The sequence below is a fragment of the Natator depressus genome, chromosome 23, assembly GCF_965152275.1.
Source record: "Natator depressus isolate rNatDep1 chromosome 23, rNatDep2.hap1, whole genome shotgun sequence".
Lineage (NCBI taxonomy): Eukaryota > Metazoa > Chordata > Testudines > Cheloniidae > Natator > Natator depressus.
The window spans coordinates 18,701,355-18,726,408 of NC_134256.1; the positions used below are offsets into that span (position 1 = coordinate 18,701,355).

General features: G+C 67.6%; 2 protein-coding genes across 2 annotated transcripts; both read right to left on the reverse strand.

The window, feature by feature from the left end:
* Nucleotides 1-1,580: 1,580 nt before the first annotated feature.
* MAMSTR (MEF2 activating motif and SAP domain containing transcriptional regulator) lies at nucleotides 1,581-8,887 on the reverse strand. The gene is made up of 12 exons (XM_074938030.1): nucleotides 8,751-8,887; nucleotides 7,581-7,634; nucleotides 7,308-7,366; nucleotides 6,721-6,796; nucleotides 6,314-6,463; nucleotides 5,774-5,892; nucleotides 4,802-4,978; nucleotides 4,263-4,298; nucleotides 3,337-3,699; nucleotides 2,702-2,830; nucleotides 2,546-2,600; nucleotides 1,581-2,206 (listed from the first exon to the last, which is right to left on the reverse strand). The coding sequence occupies exons 1-12, from the start codon at nucleotides 8,803-8,805 to the stop codon at nucleotides 1,791-1,793; spliced, it is 1,689 nt and encodes a 562-aa protein (XP_074794131.1). The 5' UTR covers nucleotides 8,806-8,887; the 3' UTR covers nucleotides 1,581-1,790.
* Nucleotides 8,888-13,147: 4,260 nt separating this feature from the next.
* Nucleotides 13,148-24,902, reverse strand: RASIP1 (Ras interacting protein 1). Its single transcript, XM_074937485.1, has 12 exons — nucleotides 24,768-24,902; nucleotides 22,394-22,548; nucleotides 21,473-22,050; nucleotides 20,593-20,963; nucleotides 19,257-19,877; nucleotides 18,648-18,685; nucleotides 18,032-18,183; nucleotides 17,633-17,748; nucleotides 17,225-17,465; nucleotides 15,658-15,830; nucleotides 15,290-15,437; nucleotides 13,148-13,588 (listed from the first exon to the last, which is right to left on the reverse strand). The coding sequence occupies exons 2-12, from the start codon at nucleotides 22,525-22,527 to the stop codon at nucleotides 13,389-13,391; spliced, it is 2,772 nt and encodes a 923-aa protein (XP_074793586.1). The 5' UTR covers nucleotides 22,528-22,548; nucleotides 24,768-24,902; the 3' UTR covers nucleotides 13,148-13,388.
* Between the last annotated feature and the right edge of the window lie 152 nt (nucleotides 24,903-25,054).

The window sequence follows — 25,054 nt, forward strand, 5'->3', positions numbered from 1 at the left end:
CCACTGCCCCCCCACAGTGATGTGTGTGAGAGCGAGCCCCTACCCCCACTCTGAGGAGCAAACAGGAGTTGAGCTCCACTGTTGTGAGCTTCCCCACGGCAGTGCCCCAAAGGGGTTGCGAGCTTCCCCACAGCAGTGCCTGGGGGGGGCTACGAGCTTCCCCACAGCGGTGCCCTATCACCCAATCAGTCCAAATTTCTCAGTAGCCTTTGGCCACTGTCAGCTCCCATCCCCCCACCCTGTGCTATGACACCTCCCCCACTAGTTCAGCCCCCTTAGGGAGCTGCCCCCTCACCAGTGGTCAGAGACTCCCCACCCCTTAATTATCAGGCAGGGCACAGTGATGAGTGGGGGTGGGGGAGACGGGGTGTAAATGGGAGGAGGCCAAGAGCTGGGGGGCAGCCTGGGTGGGAGGAGGGGGGTGAAGGGCTCGGGAGGAGAGGAGGACCCGGTCCCAGTGGGGGGAGAGTGAAAAGGGCCGGGGGAGGCAGCGGGAGTGGGGCAGCCCCCAATAGAACACTAGGCTCAGAGATGGTACAGTCCAACCAAGATGGCGTCTACAGTCACCATTCCCCACCCCCCTCTGCCAGTAAAACAAGAGGTTAAAAAAAAACGGTACGATCCGTCCAAGATGGTGTCTAGAGTTGGCCACTCCACTCCCAACCCAGCCAGGTCCAAAGATGGTACAATCCAAACTAAGATGGTTTCCACAGCCTCCCCTCTGGTCAGTAAGACACTGGAGTCAAAGGTGGTATGTCCCAAACAAGATGGCATCCCACAGGTGGAGTTGCCTTCCACCTGCCAATGAAACACTCAGGTCCAATTAAATGGTACGGCCCAAATAAAGAGGGCATTTGGACTTGGCATCACCCCAAGCACCAATGACTGGACCGATCCAAGATGGCACTTGGAGCTGACGTGACTCAAACACCAGTGGTCTGATCCATTTAAGATGGTGGTGGAAGCTGGCATCACCCCCAAACAATGGCTTAACCATTCAAGATGACAGCTGGAGCTGATGTGACCCTGAACACTTATGGTATGACTTACATAAGATGGCAGCCACCCACCGTATCACTCTGAACACCAACAGTTTGATCCTTCCAAGACGCCCCTTGGGGCTGACAACCAAAACAGCAATGGTTTAATCCATCCAAGATGGCATCCAGTGTTGACGTCACCCAGTAAAATGGTTTCACCCATCCAAGATGGTGTCTGGAGTTGGCATCATCCCCAAGCAATGATTTCATCCATCCAACATAGCATCCAGTTGGCTTCACCAATCAATGGTGGCATCCCGAGCTGATGTCAACCCCAAACAATGGTTTCACCCATCCAAGATGGCATCTGGAATTGATATCACCTATCCAAAATGGCACCTAGAGTTGACGTCACTGCAAAAAATGGTTTCACCCATCCAAGATGGCACCCAGAGTTGATGTCACCTGGAGTAATGGTTCCAAATATCCAAGATGACACCTGCAATTGAGGTCATGCCAAATAAGGGTTCCACCTATCCAAGATGGTGCCGGGAGTTGACGTCACCGAGAATAATGCTTCTACCCATCCAAGATGGCGCCTGGAGTTGATGTCACCCTGAACAATGGTTCCACCCATCCAACATGGCGCCCGGATTGACATCACTCCGAACAATGGGTCCAGTCATGCAAGATGGTGCCCGGAGTTGACGTCGCCCATCCAAGATGGCGCCCGTATTGGTGTGATTGGTTGGCGTCTCTGGGGTGGCGGTGGGGGGCTCCCAATGGCTGGGCCAGGGGGGCCCGCACCCCCTACCACTGCTCCACCATCAGGTCAATCATGTGGTTGACGCTCAGTTCGGGCGAGTCAAAGAAGTCAGTGGAGAAGATGCTGCTGCCGCCGGGGGCGCCGGGCCCCAGCCCCGAGGCCGGGCCGGCCGTCAAGGCCTCCAGCCAATCGACGGGGTCGAAGGCGGGCCGGGGGCCAGGCGACGGGGGCCCCTCCGGGGGCTCCGGGGAGAAGACCCCGCGCAGGGAGTCCGAGGGGGACGAGGAGGAGGAGGAGGGAGGGGTGAGGAAGTCGTAGTGGCCGGGGAAATCCAAGATGGCCGCTGCCGACGGGCTGCGACGGGGCTTCTTGCTGGGCGCCCCCTGCTGGCTGAGGGGCGAGGGGGGCCGGCGCGGCTCCGTGGGGAGCAGCAAGGGGGCATCCGTGGGGAGCAGGTCACCTGGAGAGGGGGTGTGAGGGGGTTAGATAGACATGGGATGCTGAATGGCACCCCCCATGCTGCTCCCCGCAGCCCAGCGCCCCCTGCTGAGCCCTCCTCCCCCGCTCTCTGCAGCCCAATGCCCCCCGCTGAGCCCCCCATACCGCTCCCCGCTGAGCCCGCCATGCCGCTCCCCGCAGCCCAACGCCCCCCGCTGAATCCCCCTCCTCCGTGGAGCCCCCTGCCCAGCTCCCCACAGCCCAGGAACCCTGGCCGAGCCCCCTGCACCATGGCGCCCCATACACCAGGCTGGGGCAGGGGGGCGAGTGCTGAGGGCGGGGCGGGGGTACCGGGTCTCACCTGCACACCCCAGCGGCTCCTCCAGGATGTCTTCAATCGACTGACTTGGGACCAGCTGTGGACGGGGAGGGAGAAAGGGAGTGAAGGGCCGAGACTGGGGCACGGCCCCTCTGGGGTGGAGCACGGGGGCTGGGTATATGGGGACCCCCCCAGTACCTGGGCTTTCTGGATGGCCTCCTGCAGCTCCTCCTCCAGGGAGCGGGGGGCCGGGGCGGGGCTGGCCGTGATCTGCAGGGGCAGTTCTAGGTCCTCCCCGATTGGCTCACAGGAAGGGGGGCAGAAAACCTGAGGGGGGAGGGACATGGGGGTAAATTTGAGAGTCCCCCAGCTCATCCCCTGCTCCCCACATAGCCCTTTGCCCCTCCCTCCTTGGCTAGGCCCCGCCTCCCTCCGAGTGCCCCTCCCCTACCAACTGGTCATGACCCCACCCCCTCAGCCACTCCCCGCTTACCTGGGATGCCCCACCCTCTCCGATTGCTCCGCCCACTCCAATTATGGTACGGCCACACCCACTGCCATGCGCCCCACCATTTGGCCCATCCTCCCCGCCCCTGATCATGCCCTGCCCCTTGGCACACATGCCCTGCCCCTGATCATGCCCTGCCCCCAACACGCATGCTCCCACCCCTAATCCTGCCCCGCCCCCGGCACACATGCTCCCACCCCTGATCATGCCCCGCCCCCTGGCACACACCCCGCCTCCTGGCACACAAGCCCCACCCCCGGCACACACACCCTCACCCCTGATCATGCCCCGCCCCTGGCACACAAGCCCCGCCCCCAGCTCTCACCAGGAAGCCCTCTCTCCCAGGGGCCGTGCTCTCGGGGGTCTCCCCGGCGGAGGGCTGGGGGCCGTGGCTGGCCGGGGGCGAGGGGGGCAGGGGCTCCCCCTCCGGGCGGCCTCGCCGGCACTTGTGCAGCTGCAGCTCCTCCCGCAGGTCGTCGGCCTCCTGCTGCTCCCGCCGCAGCTCCCAGGTCAGGCTGTCAATGAGCCGCTGCTTCTCCCTCAGCGCCCGGTCGGCGGGGGGCAGGGCCGGGGGGGGCGGCCCCGGGGCCCCCCGCACCTGGAAGGGCTTCAGCCGCTCCAGCAGGGCCGGCTTGGTGCCCGACACCGGCTGCCCGCGCTGGCGCAGCTGCTGGCGGAGCTCTGACACCTGGGGGGTGAGGGGGGTGTCAGTGGGGGGGGGGGACAGACGGACGCCCCCGTTCCACCCCCCCAAGAATGTCTTCTTGGCAGAGGAGAGAACCCCTCCAATCCTCTAGCCCCTCACAAGCTCCCTATCCCTATAATCACCCCCACCCTTCCAATAACCCCTCCCCACCCCCTCATAATCCCCCACCCCTCCAATAACTCCCCTCCCCACCCCGTCACAGCCCCATCCCCACCCCTCCAATAACTCTCCTCCCCACCCCCTCACAGCCCCACCCTTCCAATAACCCCTCCCCACCCCCTCATAATCCCCTCCCCACCCCTCCAATAACTCCCCTCCCCACCCCTTCACAGCCCCATCCCCACCCCTCCAATAACTCTCCTCCCCACCCCGTCACAACCCCCCCCACGCCCATGACCCTCCCCCATTCCCCCACAACCCCCAAATCCCCACTCCCCATTTCCTCCTCCTCCACCGTGGCAGCCCCCCCGCCAGTCTGCCCCCATGGGGGAGCAGGAGAAAGATCAGGGTCCTCCCCAGTTTTGCCCCCTCACAGACACACTCACTGTCAGGTCATCCAGGTTGGCAGGCAGCAGCTCAGGCTTGGGGGGCACAGGAGGGGTGGGGGGTGTGGGCGGGGCTGCCAGGGTGATTTGGGGGGCCGCGAAGCTGATCACCGGATCTGGGGAAATACTGGGGGGGGGCAGAGAGAGAGGGGGAGTTAGAGGGGGGCAGATTCAGTTAGGGGGGATTGAGAGGGTTCAGTGGGGGTTGGGGGTAACTGGTGCTCAGGGGGTGCAGGGAGTTCAGGGGGGTACCTGGCACTGAGGGGGTGCAGGGGGGCACGGGGGGGTACCTGGCACTCAGAGGGTGCAGAGATAGTTGGGGGGTACCTGGCACTGAGGGGGTGCAGGGGGGTACCTGGCACTGAGGGGGTGCAGGGGGAGTTGGGGGGTACCTAGCGCTCAGGGAGTTCAGGGAGGTGCAGGGGGGGTACCTGGCACTCAGGGGGTGCAGGGATAGTTGGGGGGTACCTGGCACTCAGGGGGTGCAGGGCCGGCACACACAGCGCTGTGGGGGGTCCCGGGGGGGCCGGCGGCTGCTGTTGCTGCAGGATCTGGAGCTGGAGGAAGAGCTGCTGCTGCTGGAGCAGGCGGGCGTAGGCGGCGTCCAGGGGGGCCGGGGCCCGGGGGGGCCGGGCCGCGGGGGGCACGTACTGGTGGTACTTCAACTTCCTCACCTTGGGCTTGGGGTCCTTCGCCTTCTTGGGGCGTGGGGGAGCCTGGGGAAGGGGGGAGAATCTGGCTGGGACCCACCAAGTGGGGCCCCCTCCCCACCCCACCCCACCACTGGGATCACCCCAACTCCAGCCTCACATCCCCCACTGGAACACCCCAATTCTGGCCCCCCCACTCCCCGGCTGGGACATCTCAATGCTGGCCCCACTTCCCCATCCCCCCGCTGGGACACCCCAACACCCACCCCCTGCTCGGACCCCCCAGTACCCACACCCCGGATGGGACCCCCAACACCCACCCCCTGGCTGGGACACCCCAGCTCCAGCCCCCCTACAGTTCCCTCCCAGTTCCTGCTGGGGACCCGTCCCACAGCCCCCCACCCCCGGTCCCATCCCAGCCTGGCACATACCTTGGGCAGCGAGGCCGGGGCCTTAGCCGGGGGGCCGCCCGCAGGAGGCTGGGAATTGGGGTCCGGGGCAGGCACCGAGGGGGGCAGGGACTCCAGGATCGACAGCAGCTCTGGCTGCAGGGAGAGGGGCCCAGAAAGCCAAGGAGTCACAGAGCAGGGATAGAACCCAGGAGTCCTGGGCAGCCCCCCTCCTCCCCCCAACTCTAACCACTAGACCCCACTCCTCTTCCAGAGCCGGGGATAGAACCCAGGAGTCCTGGCTTGCAACACCCCCCGCCCCACACACACCCCCTGTGGTAACTGCAGTGGAAAAAGCCAGACACCAGATGGCAGCAGAGACCAAGGGCACCCCCCAGCTCCGCCAGTGTCCCTCACTTCCGATCCGCAGCCCCCTCCTGTCCCCAGCTCTGGGCTCCCCCATGTATCTCACCTGGACAGCGGCCCCTGAGGCCGAGGGGGGGGGTGGGTTGCCGGGGGGCCCCCCCAGGCAGGGGGTGAGGCACGGGGAAGAAGACGAGGAGGACGACGAAGAACTGCTGAGATCCTCGTCTAATAGGAAGGTCCCAGGGGCAGCAGGGGCTGGATCAGCTGGCGGGGGGGGGGGGGGGGGGGGGAATTAGAGAAGTCTCGAAAATCTCACCTGCCCCCCTGAGCCAGCCGGCCCCCCTATCCCCAGAACACATCCACCTTCAGCCACTCATTTAGCCTAAGACCCGGGGAGAGAACCCAGGAGTCCTGGCTCCCAGCCCCCCGCTCTACCCACTAGACCCCACTCCCCTCCCAGAGCCGGAGAGAGAACCCAGGAGTCCTGGATCTCAGCCCCCCGCTCTATCCCACTAGACGCCACTCCCCTCCCAGAGCTGGGGAGAGAACCCAGGAGTCCTGGATCTCAGCCCCCGATCTAACCACTAGACCCCACTCCCCTCCCAGAGCCGGGGACAGAACCCAGGAGTCCTGGTGCCTGCCGTACCTTTCACAGCATCTTTGAGGCTGGCGTCCAGGGAAAGGATGTTTTTCGTCACGAGTTCCAGCGGCCCCGGCCGTTGCAGGAGTTTCTCCTTCAGATCCTCGGACAGACGCGTCTTCTTCTCCTTCCGCTCTGAGGGGTCCCCCCCAGACTCTGCCGGGGGGGGGCACAGCGTGAGTGGAGGGGGCACAGGTCATGGGTGCGGGAAGCCCAAGTACCATGCACTGATCTGTCTGTGCCAGTCATGGGACCCAGACATCTGGGAGAAGGAACCAGGACCCCAGGCAGCCAGGCAGGTGAGCCGTAGATGGGCTGGGGCAAAGGATTGGGGACCCAGATGTCCTGGTGGGGGGGACCCCAGATGAGCCGGAGTGTGGGATTGGGGACCCAGGTGTCCGGGCGGCACCTACCTTCTGTGAACTGGCCCTTGGCAGCTCCTAGTTTGTGGGTTCTCGTCTGGACCTTCACCTTCAGGGTCTCGTTGGCCTGTAAGGGGTGGGGGTCAGAACAGCCTGGAACAGCAAAGGGGGGTATTGGGGTGCTGGGGGGGGAGCAGGGCAGGAGCACTGGTTGTGGAGGGGTGGGCGTGGGGTCTAGTGGTTAGAGCAGTGGGGACTGGGATCCAGGGCTCCTGTTCTCTCCCCAGCTCTAGGAGGGTTGTGGCATCTAGTGGTTAGAGGGGGTGGGGGCTGGGAACCAGGACACCTGGGTTCTCTCCTGGCTCTGGGAGGGGAGTGGGGTCTACTGGTTGGGGGGGGGTATTGGAACCAGGACTCCTGGGTTCTCTCCCCTGCGAGTCCCTTCCCCTCTCTGTGGCTCAGTTTCCCCCACTGTCCAATGGGGAGTTTGACTCCCTTCCACCTGAATGCGTCTCCAGCACAATAAGCCCCTCCAGTGGGTGGGGGGGTCATTTGCATATCCCATTACCCAGCCTGCCTTGCAGCAGTAACATAGCCACACAAGTCTCTCCTGCCCCCAGGCCATCCTGCTTGCTCACCCGGCTCTGCTCTGGGGTCCCGTTCACCTCCAGGTAGGTCGGGGGAGGCTTGGTCAGAGCTGTGGGGAGAGACGGGAAGATTAGAGCCCTCCACCCTCAGTACGAGAGGCGTCCCTGGAAACCAAGGAGGGCTGTGAGGTTGGGCTCCATCACAGACATGCTGTGGTTGGTTACCCAACACCTCCAGGGCCCCGGCCCCTGCCCCCCAGCCCCTCCCCCATGGACCTACTCCTTAACAGCCCTGCCCCATTCCAACCCCTTGGTCCCACTCACGTGTCAGGAGATGCTGCTCCTGGGATCTGCGATGCTGCATCCTCAGCTGCAGCACTGGGGGGGGAAGAACACAGTCAGGGGGGTGGGACCACCAGCCCCTCCCCCCAGGAATCCCCTTTTCTCCCACATCCCAGGGGTCCCCCCTAGAGCTCTGCATGCAGCCCCACAATCCTGGGCAACCCCCCCAGCCCCTGCTGCCTCTCAGTTCCCACCCGGGAGGAAAAGGGGGGCAGGGGGGAGGAGCATGGGATTGGGGTGCATGGGGTGGGGGAGCAGAGGACCGGCGGGGGAGAAGGAGGGGCCAGCGAGGGGCAGGTGGGGAAGGGGAGGGGCATGGGAGGGGAGCAGGCAGAGGAGGGGGGAGGGGCATGGCGCTCCCTTCTATTCTTATCCTCCCCCCGCCCCCCTAGCAGGTGTCTGGCGAGTGGCAGCTGGGGTGAGGGGAGCGAGAGCTATTTCGGGAGCCGGTAACATGAGACACCCCATCCCCCACAGGACCACCCTCTCCCCACCCCATATAACCCCCACCCATGGAATACCCCTGGGGGCTCAGCGGGGGGCCCTGTGCTGCAGGGAGGGACGGGTGCTCAGCAGGGGGCGCTGGGCTGCGGGGGGCGGGGGCTCAGCAGGGGGCGCTGGGCTGCAGACTCTGGCTCTGAGACTGTGGGCTGCGGCTGGCTCTGGGGTGGCTGCGGCTGGCTGTTGAACAGGCAGCCAAGAGGCGATTTAGGACAGGAAGTGAAGGAGAAGCTCGTTTCCGGGGGGGGATCCTGATTCATTAACCCCCACAGGGCTGCCTACTATCTCCCGGCAGAGCAGGCTGGTGGGGGCCCTGCAGCGCAGAGCTCCAGACCCCAGCTTGGGAGGGGGATGGTTATGGCCATGGGGGTTGGGGGATCACCCTGCCCCCTTTCCCCCACTGGTGCCACTCAGCCCCCTCCCCCTCCTCCGCCCTTTGGGGCTAAACCAGGGCCTGGGCTTTGCCCCGGCCAGGAGGGGGCAGGGTTGTTTTGTTCACAGACACCCCCTCCCCCCAGCAGAGGAATCCCTTCAGCTCTGGGACCCAGGCATCCGGGCAGAGGCGGGACCTCAGGTGGGCCAGAATGAGGCCTTGGGGACCCAGGCATGCAGGACAGGGGAGCGGGGGTCCCGTTTCCCGGCCCCACTCACCGGATCGGAACTTGCTGCGGATCAGCATGGAGCGCTCGGAGGCCAGCAGGGTCATGGTCAGGGCTGGGGGTATCGAGCGCGAATGGGGGGGCACCTGGCTGGCGGCCCTGGGCTGAGGGGACCCCAAAACAATCCAGCAGGGAGGAGAGACAGAAGGAGAATGTGGGGGTCACAGATAGAGCTTGTGACTGAACAACCCCTCCCCCAAGAAAGGGGCCCCCATAAATTGAGGGAGATTGAAATGTCCCGGGGTGGATAATGGCAGGCAGGAAACACTCAGAAATTCTCACTCAGTGGCTCCCAGCCCCCCCTGCTCTAACCACTAGCCCCCACTCCCTTCCCAGAGCTGGGAAAGAACCCAGGAGTCCTGACTTCCAGTCCCCCTGCTCTAACCACCTCTCTCCTCCCCACCCCACCCCACCCCAAGCCAAGCCAGGAAAGGACCCAGGAGTTCTGGTTCCCAGCACACCCCTCCCCCAGTTCTAATCCTGTTGGGACAGAGACTTTTTCCTGCATAGGGGGTCATTTTAATTCTAGACACACATCCCAGCTCCTTGCTGAGGGGGGAGGCTGGGGTGGGGGCATAGGCGGGGGTGAAGGGCAGATCTAGGGGGATCTGTGTGGAGGGGGAGAGAACAAAGGGGAGAGGGGAGAGGAGATCTGGGGGCCGATCTAGGGAGCTTGGGGGACAGGATGGGACAGTTTAGAGACAGGCATATCTGGGGGACAGTTTGGGAGGCAGGAGGTCAGACAGCAGGGTTTGGGGGGACCTGGTGGGGCACATTCTGGGACATGAAGATCCAGAGGGCAGATTTCAGGGGGGCTATAGGGGGACAGATTTGGGAGATCAGATTTGTGGGAAAGGGATTGGGGGCAGGTTTGAGGGCAGGGATGTCTTGGGGGGGCAGATTTGGGGGGGCTGGGGCAGGATTGGGTGAAGGGAGATCGACTGGGGGTCAGGATTGGGGAGAGCGGTCAAGTTTGGGGGGATCCAGTTGGGGGATCTAGGGGCTGAGTTATGGGTTGGAGGCTCTAGGGAGCAGGTGGGGGATCAGGTGGCCCCAAGGAGCAGGTTGGGGGATCAGGGGGTACAGGAGGCCAATTTGGGGGATTGGGGAATTCCAGGGGGTGGGTAGTGGGGATTGGGGGCTCCAGGGAGCAGGTTGGGGCCCCAGGAGGCAGATGGGGGGTCAGGGGCACTTTGGGGGATTGGGGCTCCAGAGGGCATGTTGGGGGGATCGGGGGCCCGAAGGGACAGGCTGGGGAGATCACAGGGCTCCAGAGAGTGGGTTGGGGGGATTGTGGGGCTCCAGAAGGCAGGTTGGAGGCCCCCAGGGGGTGGGTTGCGGATATCGGGAGGCAGGTCAGAGGGATTGGGGGCCCCAGGGGGTGAGTTGGGGGGATCGGGTCTCAAGGGGGCAGGTTGGAGGCTCCAGGGGGTGCATTGTGAGGATTAGGGGCCCCAAGGGGCAGGCTGGGGGGATCACGGGGCCCCCGAGAACAGGTTAAGGGGATTGCAGATATCAGGGGACCCAGAGGGCAGGCTGGGGGGATCGGGTCTCAAGGGGGGAAGGTTGGAGGCTCCGGGAGCAGGCTGGGGGATTGGGGGCTTCATGGGGGAAGTTGGGGGTATCTGGGGCCCCAGGGGGTGGGCTGGGGGGATCACAGGGCCCCAGAGAGCAAGTTGGGAGGCCCAGTGGGTGGTTTAGGAGGATCAGAAGCCCCCAGGGGGCAGGTTGGAGGGACCGAGGGGCAGGTTGGGGGGAGTACAGGGCCCAGGGGGTGTGTAGGGAGTATTAGGGTACCCACGGAGCAGGATGGGGGATTGGGGGGGCCCCAGGGGGGATGTTGGAAGATCAGGGGGGCCCAGGGGGCAGGTTGGAGTTATTGGGGGTCCCAGGAGGTGGGTTGGAGGGACTGGGGAGCAGGTTGGGGGATCGAGGCCTGAGGGGGTGGGTTGCGGGGATTGGGGCCCCAAGGGACAGGTTGAGGGGGATCATGGGGCCCAGGGGGCGGGTTTGGAGTATCAGGGGCCCGGTTGGGGGATCGGGGGCCCCAGGGGGCATGTTGGGTGCATGGGGGGGGCTCCAGGGGGCAGGCTGGGGGATCGGACATCCAGGGGGCAGGTTGGGGGGATCGGAGGGCACCAGGGGGAAGGCTGGGGGATCGGGGGGCAGGTTGGGGGGATCGGGGCTCCCAGGGGGAGGGCTGGGGGATCGGGAGGCCCCAGGGGGCAGGTTCGGGGATCGGGGTCCCACCCACCAGCGCCGCGCGGTGACTGTCCCGGTCGCTGTCCGGCCCGGCTCGGTCGGTCTCTCCCCGCGGGTCCCGGCCCGGCTGCGTGGGGGGCGCTGGGGCCGGTCACGGGCGGGCTCTGCAGGGTTGGGGGGGGGGGGGACCGCGGGCCGGTGATGTCACAGCTGCCCCGATAAAGGGGGGGGCAGCAGCTGCGACCCCCCCCACGTGTGAAAAGCCCCCACCTGCCGGTCATCCGACACCGCCACTCGCGCTGCTGGCTCAGCAGGGACCCGCCCCTGGGCTGACCCTAGACCCCACCCCCCTCCCAGAGTCGGGGAGAACCCAGGCGTCCTGCTCCCTACCCCCTCTCTAACCATTAGTTCCCACCCCACTCCCAGAGCCGGGGAGAACCCAGGAGTCCTGCTCCCTACCCCCTCTCTAACCATTAGTCCCCACCCCGCTCCCAGAGCCGGGGAGAACCCAGGAGTCCTGGGTTTGACCAGGAGAGGGGGATGTGACTCTTGCGCCTCCACGAGTTAGTACGGGGGAGGGGGCGGTGTGAGAGTCAGGACTCCTGGGTCCTTTTCCTGGCTCAGCACCAGAACTCCTCACTCCTCAGACACAGAGTCAGCGAGATCCGGGCCCTGTCGCTCCGGGCGCTGCCCAGACACAGTGTCACCGAGATCGGGGCCCCATCGGGCCAGGCGCAGCCCAGACACAGTCAGCGAGATCGGGGCCCCGTCGGGCCGGGCGCTGCCCAGACACAGAGTCCCCGAGATTGGGGCCCCGTTGCGCCGGGTGCTGCCCAGACACAGAGTCCCCGAGATTGGGGCCCCGTCACGCCGGGCGCTGCCCAGACACAGAGTCCCCGAGATTGGGGCCCCGTCACGCCGGGCGCTGCCCAGACACAGAGTCACCGAGATTGGGGCCCTGTCACGCCGGGCGCTGCCCAGACACAGAGTCCCCGAGATTGGGGCCCCGTCACGCCGGGCGCTGCCCAGACACAGAGTCACCGAGATCGGGGCCCCGTCACGCCGGGCGCTGCCCAGACACAGAGTCCCCGAGATTGGGGCCCCGTCACGCCGGGCGCTGCCCAGACACAGTCACCGAGATCGCGGCCCCATCGCACTAGGTGTGGCCTGGACACACGTGTTGGGAGCTGGGGCTGCGCTGTGGGGCTGTGCCGAGGGCAGTTGCGGGGCCCAGGGCGAGCCAGGGACCGGCGCGCCGAGTGCCCTTTGCCGGCGGCTGCAGCGGGGCACTGGGGGATCCCGCGACAGGTGGCACCTGTCTCTGGCCGTCCGGCCCGAGCTGGATTTCACTGACACTGCGGATCAGTTTCAGCTGCGGGTATTTAGAGCCGACCTGATGCCCACCCTGCCCCCAGCCACGGTCCCTCCCACCCCGCACCCAGGCCCCACCTCTGCCTGGCCCTGTACCCCCATGTTCCCCCCCCCCAGCCCCAGCTCCATGCTGATGCTGAGCCAGACAAACGGTCAAACCAAAAGCACCTGCAGGGAAAACCCGGGGGGGGGGGGTGAGATGGGCTCTGCCCCCTACTGGAGTGTGGGCTGCGGAAGGGCAGACAGGACTCCTGGGTTCCATCTCCAGCTCTGAAGTGGGGAGTGGTGTCTAATGTGTAGAGCATGGGGGCTGGGAGTCAGGACTCCAGGGTTCTTTCCCCTCGCTTCTGTGGGGGCTGATCCCTGTCTCTGGATGCCTGAGGGGTGGTTGGGGGGCAGGGCTGGGTGCTGTAGCTGTGAAGGGACCCTGGAGGGGGCGGGGAGGGGGGTGGCGGCTGCAGCCGGGCGCGATGAGCTCATGCGTCTTTCCCCAGCTAAAGTTTCCAGGATTAAATCACGCCCGGGATTGACGCCATTGATAAATATAGACCCAGCCGGGACAGCTCTGCTCTGACCACTAGATACCACTCCCCTTCCCCAGCCAGGGACTGTACCCAGGAGGCCTGGCTCCCAGCCCTGCAATGCTCTAACCACTAGGCCCCACTCTCGACCCAGAGCTAGGGAGAGAACCCAGGAGTCCTGGCTCTCCCCACCCCCACCACAAACACACCAGCAGGGGCAGCATTGGTCTCTGTCTCACACACTCAGACCCCGCTGCTGGGAGAGGCCCCCAGCACCTCCTGCTGGCAGAGATGGGCGCTGACACAGAGACAGGGTTTATTGCTACACACAGTGGAATACACAGTTCGTCCAAGCCCAGGGGCTACGGGAACCACATCGGGGTCCCAGCTCTCCCAGAGGGGAGGCACTTTGGGGGGCTATTGGGGTGAAGCCCCCCACTGTCCAGGCCCTGCGATGTCTGTCCCCCCACACTGGGGAGCCCGGGTAGGTGGGTCGGGTGTCGGCAGGCGCTCGGTGCCCTTGGTGCCAGCCGCGGTCACTGGCCGCCTTCCAGCCCATGGGCTGCCCGCTGGTTGGCTGGCAGCGAGGCCTGCTCCAGGTCCCAGAGGAAACGGCGCAGGCCGCACAACTGGCGGTGGAGGGCGTCGTCCGTCACCGGGGCCGTGGGGCAGAGCCGGAACCCCTCGTTGGGCAGGATCAGGGGCGGGTGGTCAGAGAAACTCTCGAAGATCTCACCTGGGGGAGGGGAGAGGGGTGAGAGCTGGCAGGGGCTGCGGACCGGGAGTGAGGGGCGCCGGCGGGGCTGCGGGGGGGCAGGGCTGCGGGTCGGGAGTGAGGGGCACCGGCGGGACTGGAGGGGGCAGGGCTGGGCTGGCAGGGGGCTGTGGGTCGGGAGTGAGGAGCGCTGGTGGGGCTGCGGGGGGCAGGGCTGGGCTGGCAGGGGGCTGCGGGTCGGGAGTGAGGGGCGCCGGCAGGGCTGGGAGGGGCGGGGCTACGGGTCGGCAGTGAGGGGCACCGACGGGGCTGCGGGGGGCAGGGCTGGGCTGGTAGGGGGCTGCGGGTCGGGAGTGAGGGGCGCCGGCGGAGCTTGGGGGGGGCAGGGCTGAGCTGTCAGGGGCTGTGGGTCGGGGCTGCAGGGCGGGAGTGAGGGGCGCCGACGGGGCTGGGGGGACAGGGCTGGTCTGGCAGGAGGCTGGGGGGGCGGGGCTGCGGGGTGGGAGTGAGGGGCGCCGGCGGGGCTGGGGGGGGGCAGGGCTGGGCTGGCAGGGGGCTGCGGGTTGGGAGTGAGGGGCGCCGGCGGGGCTGGGGGGGGGCGGGGTTGCGGGGCGGGAGTGAGGGGTGCCGGCGGGGCTGGGGGGAACAGGGCTGGTCTGGCAGGAGGCTGGGGGGGCGGGGCTGCGGGGTGGGAGTGAGGGGCGCCGGTGGGGCTGGGGGGGCAGGGCTGGGCTGGCAGGGGGCTGCGGGGCGGGAGTGAGGGGCGCCGGTGGGGCTGGAGGGGCAGGGCTGGGCTGGCAGGGGGCTGCGGGTCGGGAGTGAGGGGCGCCTGCGGGGGGCAGGGCTGGGCTGGCAGGGGGCTGCGGGTCGGGAGTGAGGGGCGCCAGCGGGGCTGCGGGGGGCAGGGCTGGGCTGGCAGGGCGCTGCGGGTTGGGAGTGAGGGGTGCCGGCGGGGCTGGGGGGGGGCAGGGTTGCGGGGTGGGAGTGAGGGGTGCCGGCGGGGCTGGGGGGAACAGGGCTGGTCTGGCAGGAGGCTGGGGGGGCGGGGCTGCGGGGTGGGAGTGAGGGGTGCCGGCGGGGCTGGGGGGACAGGGCTGGTCTGGCAGGGGGCTGCGGGTCGGGAGTGAGGGGCGCCGGCGGGGCTGCGGGGGCAGGGCTGGGCTGGCAGGGGGCTGCGGGTCGGGAGTGAGGGGCGCCTGCGGGGGGCAGGGCTGGGCTGGCAGGGGGCTGCGGACCGGGAGTGAGGGGCGCCGGCGGGGCTGCGGGGGGCAGGGCTGGGCTGGCAGGGGGCTGCGGACCGGGAGTGAGGGGCGCCGGCGGGGCTGCGGGGGGCAGGGCTGGGCTGGCAGGGGGCTGCGGGTCGGGAGTGAGGGGCGCCTGCGGGGGGCAGGGCTGGGCTGGCAGGGGGCTGCGGACCGGGAGTGAGGGGCGCCGGCGGGGCTGCGGGGGGCAGGGCTGGGCTGGCAGGGGGCTGCGGGTCGGGAGTGAGGGGCGCCTGCGGGGGGCAGGGCTGGGCTGGCAGGGGGCTGCGGACCGGGAGTGAGGGGCGCCGGCGGGGCTGCGGGGGGCAGGGCTGGGCTGGCAGGGTGTTGCGGGTCGGGAGTGAGGGGCGCCGGCAGAGCTTGGGGGGGACAGGGCTGAGTTGTCAGGGGCTGCGGGTCGGGGGCGAGCGGGGCTGGGGGGGGGGGCTGCGGGGCGGGAGTGAGGGGCGCCGGCACTCACTGTTCGCCATCTCCTCCCTCTCCTGCGGCGGGGGGCTCCAGCCCTCGGGGTACGGGCGCCCCAGCCCCAGGTGGTAGTTGCTCAGCACATGGTGGAGCTGGGCGGGCGTCAGGGCCGGGTAGTCGCTGCGCAGCCGGGACCAGGTCGCCTGGGGGGAGCCGAGAGACGCTGAGATCCCTGGGAGCTGCAGGAGGATGGCGCCCCCTAGAGGGGAAAGATCCCCCCGCCCCGTGCCCCCCTCTCCGCCGCTCTGAGCCAGCCAGTCGCCGCCCCGGATGGGAGCCAGCGCCCCCTGGAGGGGAAAGGCCCCCTGCCCCATTCCCCCAGCGGCGCTGTGGCCGCGGCGCCCCCTGCAGGCTGCCCCTCACCTTGACCAGGCTGGTCTTGGGCACGCAGAGCAGGTTGGCGGTGGTGGAGAGCTTGCGGAAGAACTCGGCAGCGATGTCGCCCAGCCCCACGCCCTGCAGCCAGTCCAGCACCAGGTCCAGGTTGGTGCGGATCTGCACGGCCTTGGCCCACTGGTAGAAGGGCCCCCCGGTGCCTGCCGTCGGGAGCAGGAGACCCACAGTCACAGCAGGGTGGGGCTGGATGGGACCCCCGGGGCAGCTGGGCCTTGACCCTGCGCTGGGGCAGGATCCAGCCACCCACCCTCCAACCCACCCGTCCGTCCATCCGTGCACCTTAACTCCCGGCTGTCCCCCCGGCTTCCCTCCCATCCGTCCCCCCTGACTCCCCCCTGCCTTCCCCTCCGGCCATCCCTCCGCCTACCCTCCCATCCATCCCCCAGCCTTCCCTCCCGTCTGTCCCCCCGGCCATCCCCCCGCCTCCCCTCCCACCCGTCCCCCCTGCCTTTCCCCCTGCCCTCCCCATGCCTTCTCTCTCATCCATCTCCCGGCTGTCCCCCCGCCTTCCCCCCACCTCCCCTCCCACCGTCCCCCTGCCTTCCCTCTCACCCATCTCCCGGCCGTCCCCCCGCCTTCTCTCCCATCCATCCCCCCCAGCGGTCCCCCTCTCTTCCCTCCCATCCTTCACCCCCGCCTTCCCCCCCGGCCATCCCCCTGCCTCCCCTCCCCAGGCCATACCCCGGCCTTTCCTCCCTCCTGTCCCCCCACCTCCCCTCCCGGCCGTCCCTCCGCCTTCCCTCCCATTCATCCACCTACCTTCCCAACCCCCCACCCCTTTCATCCACCCCTGCCCAGCCTCTTGTCCTGACTACTCACCTACCAGGAGACATGATGAATATGAGGGGGGAGGAGGGGTGAAGCAGACTGTGATGTGTGGGGGTGTGATGGTCGCTGTGGGGGAGGCCATGCGGTGGGCGGGGAGAGATGGGGGGCAGGGAGCCAGGGGTTGAGACTGGGGGAAGGGGGAAAGACACACGGCTGGGAGCCCTGCCTCAGAGTTTGGATTTGGTGTAGCCCCAGCGACCCCCCCATTCCCCCTCCGGGATCAAGCCTTCCCAACCCCACAATGGTTCCTGGGCCCCCACTGACTGAGCCCTCCCTCCCGACTCCTCACACATCCCTGCCCCTCATGGCCCTCCCCTCCAGCCTTGGTTCCTGGCTCGGTGGGGGTGGGGAGGACCCGTTTCCTGCCCTGCCCCGGGGCCCATGGGCAGGAAGGAGCTGCCTTCCTGCTGATCCCGGGATGGGACAATGGGAGGAAACGGGGGAGGGTGGCTGGGATTTCGGGCTGCCCGTGATTCACTGAGTCTAGCTCATGAGAATGGTGACTCTGTCAGAGCTGGGGAGAGAACCCAGGAGTCCTGGCTGCCAGCCTCCCCACCCCCGCTCTATCCACTAGACCCCAGTCCCCTCCCAGAGCCAGGGAGAGAACCCAGGCGTCCTGGATCCCAACTCCCTGCTCTTACCACTAGCCCCCACTCCCCTCCCAGAGCAGGAGAGAACCCAGGAGTCCCGGCCCCTAGCCACTCACCTCTCTCCATGAGGGTGTTGAAGAGGGAGGCGTTGGAGAAGAAGAAGAGGTAGCCGAAGGTCTGGGATACCAGGTCGGGGTGCAGCTCACACTCCCGGGTCAGCTCCAGCGTGGCCTGGTAGATGGCCAGGGTGCCACGGATGCCCTCAGGCATGGTGCTCAGCTCCTGGGCATGGGACAGGTCCGCTGCGGCAGTGAAGGGGTTACTGTCCAGCAGGGCGGGCAGGGCCGAGTACAGCGTCTGCCCAGAAAGGAAAGGGTTAAACGCCAGGCAGGGGCTGCAATAAGCCAACAGGGCTTTAGGGGGCGCTGGGCTGCAGGGAGTGGGGGGTTCAGCAGGGGGCGCTCTCCCCAGGCAGGCAGGGCTGGCCCTAGGGAGCGCTGGGCTGCAGGGGGGGCTGAGCTCACCTTGGTCAGGTAATACACCGACTGCTGGAACGTGGACATGATGACCTCGTCCAGCACTGCCATGGCCTCGTCGCAGGTCTCCAGGTCGCTGGACAGCAAAGCATCATGGGAACTTCCTGGAGAGGACAAAGGGGGCCAGCTGTGGGGCTCTCTGTGAGCCGGGCTCCCTGCTGAGCTCATCCCATCCCTCTGGGATTCACCCCACCATCCTCTACTGGGGAGAGAACCCAGGAGTCCTGGCTCCCAGCCCCCTGCTCTAACCACTAGTAGCCCCTACTCCCCTCCCAGAGCTGGGGAGAGAACCCAGGAGTCCTGGCTCCCAGCCTTCTCCGCCTGCTCTAACCACTAGCCCCTACTCCCCTCCCAGAGCCAGGGAGAGAACCCAGGAGTCCTGCTCACCCTCCAGGTCAAGTTCTTTCTCCATGTCCAGCACTTTTTTCTGGACCAGGTTGAGCAGCTCCATTGCGTTGGCCATCCAGAGCATCAGGGGGCGCAAGTCAGCTGCCACCTCTTCAATGCTGAGCGCCCCCACCTGGCCCTTGTCCTGCTGGCTGGAGAGAAGAGAGGGGTGGGGGGAGCAACTGGGGGATCATCGGAGCTGCTGGGACACCCTCCCCCCACCCCGGGCCCTTTGGGACCCCATGCAGTTCTTAGCAGCTTCCACTGGGACATACTTAGCCGTGAATGGGTTAACGGCCCCTCTGGGGTGGATGCTGGGGTGGGTATCCAGGGACCCCTCGCCCGACGCTGGGACGTGGCCCCTCTGGGGTGGGGTGTGGGGGCTGCGTATATGGGGACCCCTTGCCCGGTGCTGGGACGCGGGCCCTCTGGGGTGGGGCACAGGGACTGGGTATCTGGGGTCCCCTCGCCCGGGGCTAAGATGCAACCCCTCTGGCATGGGGCTGGAGTCTGAGGACAGAGCACCCCCTACCCTGCCTGCTGCCGCAGAGGAGGGCGTGACAGGGCGTGTGTATCCCAGGGTGAGGTGTGGCTGGGGTCCCGGGGTCTCACTCACTTCTCCGGCTGCCGGTCCCCGACTTCCTTGATCTTCTCCTGGCAGGGAAGAGAGAACGGATCTGGAACAGGCCATGGGGCTGCTGTCACATTCCCCCAGCCCTGACCCCCGATACACAGGGGGACCCCACCCCCATCCCTGCCCCCACCCTGGGATACACAAGGGCCCCCACGCCCAGCCCTGCCCCAACCCTGGGATACACAGCAGGCCCTGCCCCCAGCCATTCTTCCCTCAGCCCTTCCCCACTCTGGGAGGGGTCCCTGACCCCCAGGGGCGGATTGGGGTTTTGTAGGAACCTGGGCCAGACTAAGTGGGGGCCCATTCCCCACCCCGTCCACCTGCAGTCCGTCTGCCCCCGCCCCCCGTGCGCTGCTGCCGGGGACATGGGGTCAGGGCAGGGGGCTTGCCCCGCCCCCTGCCTGGCACGCCAAGCCCCCACACCCCTCGCAGGAGCGCTGGGTGGGCAGACAGAGCGGGTCAGGGCACCCATTTTTCCGGGGCCCCCCCAATTGGCCAGGGTCCTGGGCACGGGCCCCCATTGGCCCAGTGGCTAATGCGCCACTGCTGATCCCCAGCCCCGAGCCCCCGTCCCATCCCCCCTCTCGTTACCCAGACGGCCTCCTTGACCAGCTGGGCCATCCTGGCCACCAGGCGGGGGAAGTGGCCGGGCTCCAGCACGCGGGTGGAGTGCTCCAGGCACAGGCCCAGGAGGAAAGCCGGGGCCAGGTTGAAGGCAGTGGCCCCCTGGAGCCGGACGATCTCCCTCAGCAGCGCCTCCTCCTCCTGGGGCCGGTAGCGCAGCTCGGGCTCCCGGCTCTCCACGTAGGCCTGGAAGGCGTCCTGCCTCTCCTGGAGGGAGCGCCCGCAGGCCTGGCATGAGAAGGCGCCCGCCAGCCCGGGCGAGGCCCAAGGCTGGGGCAGCCAGGCCGGCCGAGGCTGGGGGGTCCGGGGGTCTTTGTACATGAAGAGGAAGTGCTGGCCCAGCCCCAGCAGGTCCCCGGGGTGCAGCTCGGCCTCGCGCACCAGGGCCCCCCCGTTGAGGGTGACGGCTGCTCCCCGGAAGGGCCGCACCAGGGCCAGCCCCGGGGCCGGCTCGGCCTCCCGCACGCAGCAGTGACGGGGCAGGATGTCCGGGGCACAGAGGAAGGTGTCCACGTAGCCCCCCTTGTCGGGCTGGAGGCGGCGCCCGAAGACGTGCCGGCGCCGGGTCATCACGTAGATCACAAAATCCTGGGGGGTGAGGGGAGAAAATGGCGTAAAAATGGGAGTGGCATCGAACGTGGGCCTGCCCCGCCCTCTGGGAGGGAATGGGCTCTCCCGCCATATCACCCCTGCCCTCTGGGGGGGAATGGGCTCTCCCACCATACCACCCCTGCCCTCTGGGGAGGAATGGGCTTTCCTGTTGCACCACCCCCACTCTCTGGGGGGGGAATGGGCTCTCCCACTGCACCACCCCTGCCCTCTGGGGGGGAATGGGCTCTCCCACCATGCCACACCTGCCATGCCATCCTGGCCCTCTGGGGGGCAATGGGCTCTCTCCCACTGTGGCACCCCACCACTCTTGTGGGGGGGGGAAAATCTCCCAAGAATCCCCTCTATTTTCTATGTTAAAATGGGTTCTTCCATTACTGCACCCCCCCGTCCCCCGGGGTGCTCCCACCACCCCTTCCCTCCCCCACGGCCAACCCGGAGGGTGCAAAGCATTATGGGAAAGCTGTGCTCCCAGCATGCTCTCTGCTGGACAACAGTGGGGAGCAAATGGTCCTGGGGGCTGGAGTCACAGCAGCCCCTACTGACCTCACCCCACAGCACAGCGCCCCCTACTGAGACATTCCCTGCAGCCCAGTGCCCCCTACTGACCCCCACTCTGCTCCCCGCAGCACAGCGCCCCCTGCTGAGCCTCCGCTCCCTGCAGCCCAGCATCCCACAGAGCCCCCTGCCCTACCTGCTTGTCGCAGCCGAGCAGCAGCAGGAAGTAGGGGTGCTGGGTGGGGGGCTGGATCAGGCACTGGGACAGCTGCTCCAGGTTGGCCCCGTCTGTTGAGTCCTCGGCCTCCCCGGACTTGGCGCCCCCGTCCGCCGGCTCTGCCTCCTGGGCCGGGGCCACCTCCCCGTCCTGCTCCTCGCCGGCTGGCCCCACCTCGGCGCCCGCCACGCTCAGCACGGCCTTGCGCTCGCGGCGCTTGCGGGCGCTCAGGTTCATGTCGCTGATGCTGCGGCGTAGGGACAGGTTGTCGGCCCGCTCCTTGGGTGCTGGGCCCCCTGAGGCCGCCCGTGAGCGGCTCTTCTGCAGCCGCCGCGCCTGGGCGTTGATGCCTGGAGCGCGAGAAGGGGGAGCCTCAGAGAGGGCTGGCTGGTTCTCCAATCCGGGGGTTTCAGAGACCCCCAGCCCGGTTCCCTGCCCTGGGGGTTTCAGGGATTCTCCCCCTGCAGCTCCGAGCCAGGACTTAACTGGGGGGCCCCATGGTTCCGAATTTGGGGACGACAGAGGGTCCCGTGGCTCCTGGGTGCAGGAAAATGGTTGTGGGGGGGGGGGGCACGTCTCCGAGCCAGGAGATGACTGGGAAACCCCATAGCTTCTGGCTGGGAGATGACCAGGGGTCCCGTGGCTCCTGGCCTGGGATGACCCGGGGGTCCCATGGCTCCTGGCCTGGGATGACCCGTTGGTCCCGTGACTCCGAGCCTGGCATGCCCAGGGGTCCCGTGACTCCTGGCCTGGGATGACCTGGGGGTCCCGTGGCTCCCGGCCTGGGATGACCTGGGGGTCCCGTGGCTCCCGGCCTGGGACGACCCAGGGGACAGGGGCAGCCCCCCTGCAGCCTCACCCGCCGTCTCGTTATCCTCGGCCTCGCCAACCCGCTCCACCTCACACCGGCGCCGCACCTCGAAGCGCCGCGACAGGCCGGCCTTGGGCTTCCACACGTCCTGCAGCACCAGGGGCCGCTCGGTGTCGCCCACGGGGCGCAGGTGCTCGGCCTGCCAGGCCCCGCCGGGCCCCTCGAAGCGGCCCACCACGTCGCACAGCACGTAGCCCCCCTCCTCCTCCTCCGGCGCCACCCCATAGCGCTCCAGCGCCTCCCGCACCAGCTGGCGCGCCGTGGAGCGTGGCGTGGCCAGCACGCTCTTGTAGTTGGCCCCCCGGGAGATGGCTCCCCCGAAGATCTTCAGGATGCCTGGGAGCTGGGGCTGGCTGGACAGCTCCACCAGGTCCTCGGGCACCGGGTCGATGAGATCCGCCAGCTTCTTCTCGCTGCCCCAGCGCCCGCCCCCCACGCCCGCTCCACTGCTGGGGCTGCGGTGGAACAGGTTGGAGAGGCGCTTGTGGCGGCCTGCCTTCGCCTTGCTGGGGGGCCGCAGCTCCACCGTCTCGCTGCCCCGGCTGGCCGTGTCCGAGGAGGTGGACCTGGGGAGGGAAGGCGGGAGGCCAGGCTAGATGGGCCTGTTGCTCTGAGAGAAGAGGGGAGGCCGGGAGTGTGGGCTGGAGGGGTCCGTGGGGCTGGCCTAGGTGAGATGGGAGGGGGCGATACTGGGGGAGATGGGGCCATGGACTGACTCGGGGAGAGGAAGGAGGCAAGATACTGAGATAGATGGGCCTGTGGGTCTGATCTGGGGGCAGGAGGGTGCGGGATACCAGGGCAGACGGGCCCGTGGGTCTGATCCGGGGGGCAGAATATTGGGGTAGCAGGGCTGTGAGGTGCTCCAGGGGGCAGGAGGGAGGGGCGGTCCAGGAGGCAGGGAACCGGTACCTGACAGAGCCCACGCTGGGCCAGCGGCGGCTCATCTTGACGAAGTGTTTCTTGGGCGAGTTGATCCACAGCCCGACGGGGAAGTGGAGTTTCCCGAAGCGGGGGCTGCCCTCCTTCCGCTCCTCCGAGAACATGGTGCCGGGGGCGCCGGGCACCTGGGGGGACACGGCCATGGCAGAGCGCTGGCGGGAGTGGGGCAGTCGTGCCAGGGGCAGGGGCACAGCCAGACAGGGTGGGAGCCGGCAGCCAGACCCGGCAGAGGGCGCTGGTGAGGGGCCAGGAGGTTGCAGGATGTGGGGGGAGGGGGGGAGAGGTTGGGGGCTGGGATGTTGGGGTGAGTGGGGGATGGAGGGAGGTTGGGGGCCGGGATGCTGGGGCAAGTGGGGGATGGGGGTAGGTTGGGGGCCGGGATGTTGGGGTGAGTGGGAGATTGGGGTATGTTGGGGGCCAGGAGGTTGCAGGGTGCGGGGGAGGGTAGGATGGGGGCCAGGATGTTGGGGTGAGTGAGGGCTGGGGGTGGGTTGGGACCTGAGATGTTGGGGTGATGGGGGTAGGTTGGGGCGAGTGGGGGATGGGGGGTAGGATGGGGGTCGGGATGTTGGGGTGGGTGGATGATGGGGGTAGGTTGGGGGCTAGGATGTTGGGGTGAGGGGGGGATTGGGTGAGTGCTGAGGGACGGGATGTTGGGGCAAGTGGGGGATGGGGGTAGGTTGGGGGCCGGGATGTTGGGGTGAAGGGGGATGGGGGCACTTTGGGGGTCGGGATGTTGAGGTGGGTTGGGGGCAGGATGTTGCGCTGAGTGGGGAATGGGGGTACGTTGGGTGCCAGGATGCTGGGGTGAGTGTGGGATGGGGGGTAGGATGGGGGTTGGGATATTGGGCTGGGTGTGTGCTGAGGGACGGGATGTTGGGGCGAGTGGGGGATGGGGGTACATTGGGGGTCGGGATGTTGGGGTGAGTGGGGAATGAGGGTAGGATGGGGGCTAGGATGTTGGGGCGAGTGGGGATGGGGGTAGGTTGGGGGCCAGGATGTTGGGGTGAGCAGGGGATGGGGGTAGGTTGGGGGTCGGGATGTTGGGGTGAGTGGGGGATGAGGGTAGGTTGTGGGCCGGGATGTTGGGGCGAGTGGGGGATGGGGTTAGGTTGGGGGTCGGGATGTTGGGGTGAGTGGGGGATGAGGGTAGGTTGTGGGCCGGGATGTTGGGGCGAGTGGGGGATGGGGTTAGGTTGGGGGCCAGGATGTTGGGGTGAAGGGGGATGGGGGTAGGTTGGGGCTGGGATGCTGGGGTGAGTGGGGGATGGGGTGTTGGGGTGAGTCAGGGATGGGGGTGGGTGAGAGGCTGGGATGTTGGGGTGAGCAGGGGATGGGGGTAGGTTGGGGGATGGGGTGTTGGGGTGAGTCAGGGATGGGGGTGGGTTAGGGGCTGGGAGGTTGGGGTGAGTGGGGGATGGGTTGTTGGGGTGAGTCGGGGATGGGGGTAGGTTGGGGGCTGGGATGTTGGGGGCCAGGTCTGGTCCTGCCAGTGCACAGCTAGTGGCTTCCACCGAGTTAGATCCAGCTGCAAGCCCCCCTCCCACTCCGCCCCAGAGCCAGCTGCTCTGGGGGGGGGGGGATCCATGGAGGTGGAGGGACCCCAGGGCCATCCAGGGCTGTCTTTCGAGGCCCTTTATTGGTTCAAATGCTTCCCCCTCCCCAGGGTGAGATTCAGAGGGGACAAAGGCGCCACATCGGGGAGACCCCGATGCCCCAAAGCTGTAAGGAGCCTGGCTGGGATACCAGGACTCCTGGGTTCTGTCCCGCAGTCTGGGAGGGGGTGGGGGCTAGTGGTTAGAGTGGGGGCAGGGGCTGAGGGCCAGGACTCCTGGGTTCTATCTGAGCTCTGGAGCCCACAATTACCTCCACTTTGCCCCTCCCCCTGGCTAGCTGGCTGCCCCCCAATCACCCCAATTTCTCCTTCCCCCCTGGGCTGCCCTCCCGAATTACTCCCACTTCGCCCCTACCCCAAAGCCGTAAGGAGCCTGGCAGGGCTACCAGGACTCCTGGGTTCTGTCCCCCACTCTGGTTGGGGAGTGGGGGCTAGTGGTTACAGCGGGGGGGGAGGCTGCCCCCTATCACCCCACTCCCCCCCAGATGGCTGCCCCCAATCACCCCACTTCCCACCCCGGCTGGCCGCCCCCAATCACTCCACTTCCCACCCCGGCTGGCTGCTCCTGATCTCCCCACCTCCCCCGCCCGGTGGTCCCCGATCATCCCACTCAGCACCCCCCGCTGACTGGCCCCCGATCACCCCACTCTGCCCCTCCCCCCGGCTGCCCCCCAATCACCCCTCTCCCCCCCAGCTGCGCTGCCCCAGAGGAAAGCGGGGGGGGTTTACCCAGTCCCGTCGGGGGGCCGGACGTCTCCTCTCCCGGGCTCCGCTCCCGCGCTCAGCTCCAGCCTGGGGGCTGCCCCGCCCGCCCCATGGCCCCTCGGTGGGGCGCGACCCCCAGCCCAGCCCCAGCTCTGCGGCCAGCCCGCTGCCAGTCGGGGCTGGAGTCACTGACCGCAGATTTCCCCGGCCCCCGCCCGGCTGGAGCGGGGGGGCAGGAAAAGGAGCCGGGCCAGGAAGCGGGGCCCCTCCGACGGGGCGGGGGACACGAAGCTGGGGGGCGGGGAGGGGCA

What these genes read in the sequence shown, in the direction of transcription:
- MAMSTR (XM_074938030.1), bottom strand. Translation starts at nt 8,805, where the DNA reads ATGACCCTGCTGGCCTCCGAGCGCTCCATGCTGATCCGCAGCAAGTTC. An exon ending in CAAGGGCCAGTTCACAGAAG is followed by an intron (nt 6,464 to 6,720) that starts GTAGGTGCCGCC and finishes CCCCCCCGGCAG; the next exon opens with AGTCTGGGGGGGACCCCTCA. An exon ending in CCTCAGGGGCCGCTGTCCAG is followed by an intron (nt 4,979 to 5,773) that starts GTGAGATACATG and finishes CCCCTTCCCCAG; the next exon opens with GCTCCCCCACGCCCCAAGAA.
- RASIP1 (XM_074937485.1), bottom strand. Translation starts at nt 22,527, where the DNA reads ATGTTCTCGGAGGAGCGGAAGGAGGGCAGCCCCCGCTTCGGGAAACTC. An exon ending in CCCAGCGTGGGCTCTGTCAG is followed by an intron (nt 22,051 to 22,393) that starts GTACCGGTTCCC and finishes TTCCCTCCCCAG; the next exon opens with GTCCACCTCCTCGGACACGG. An exon ending in TGGTCAAGGAGGCCGTCTGG is followed by an intron (nt 18,686 to 19,256) that starts GTAACGAGAGGG and finishes CTTCCCTGCCAG; the next exon opens with GAGAAGATCAAGGAAGTCGG.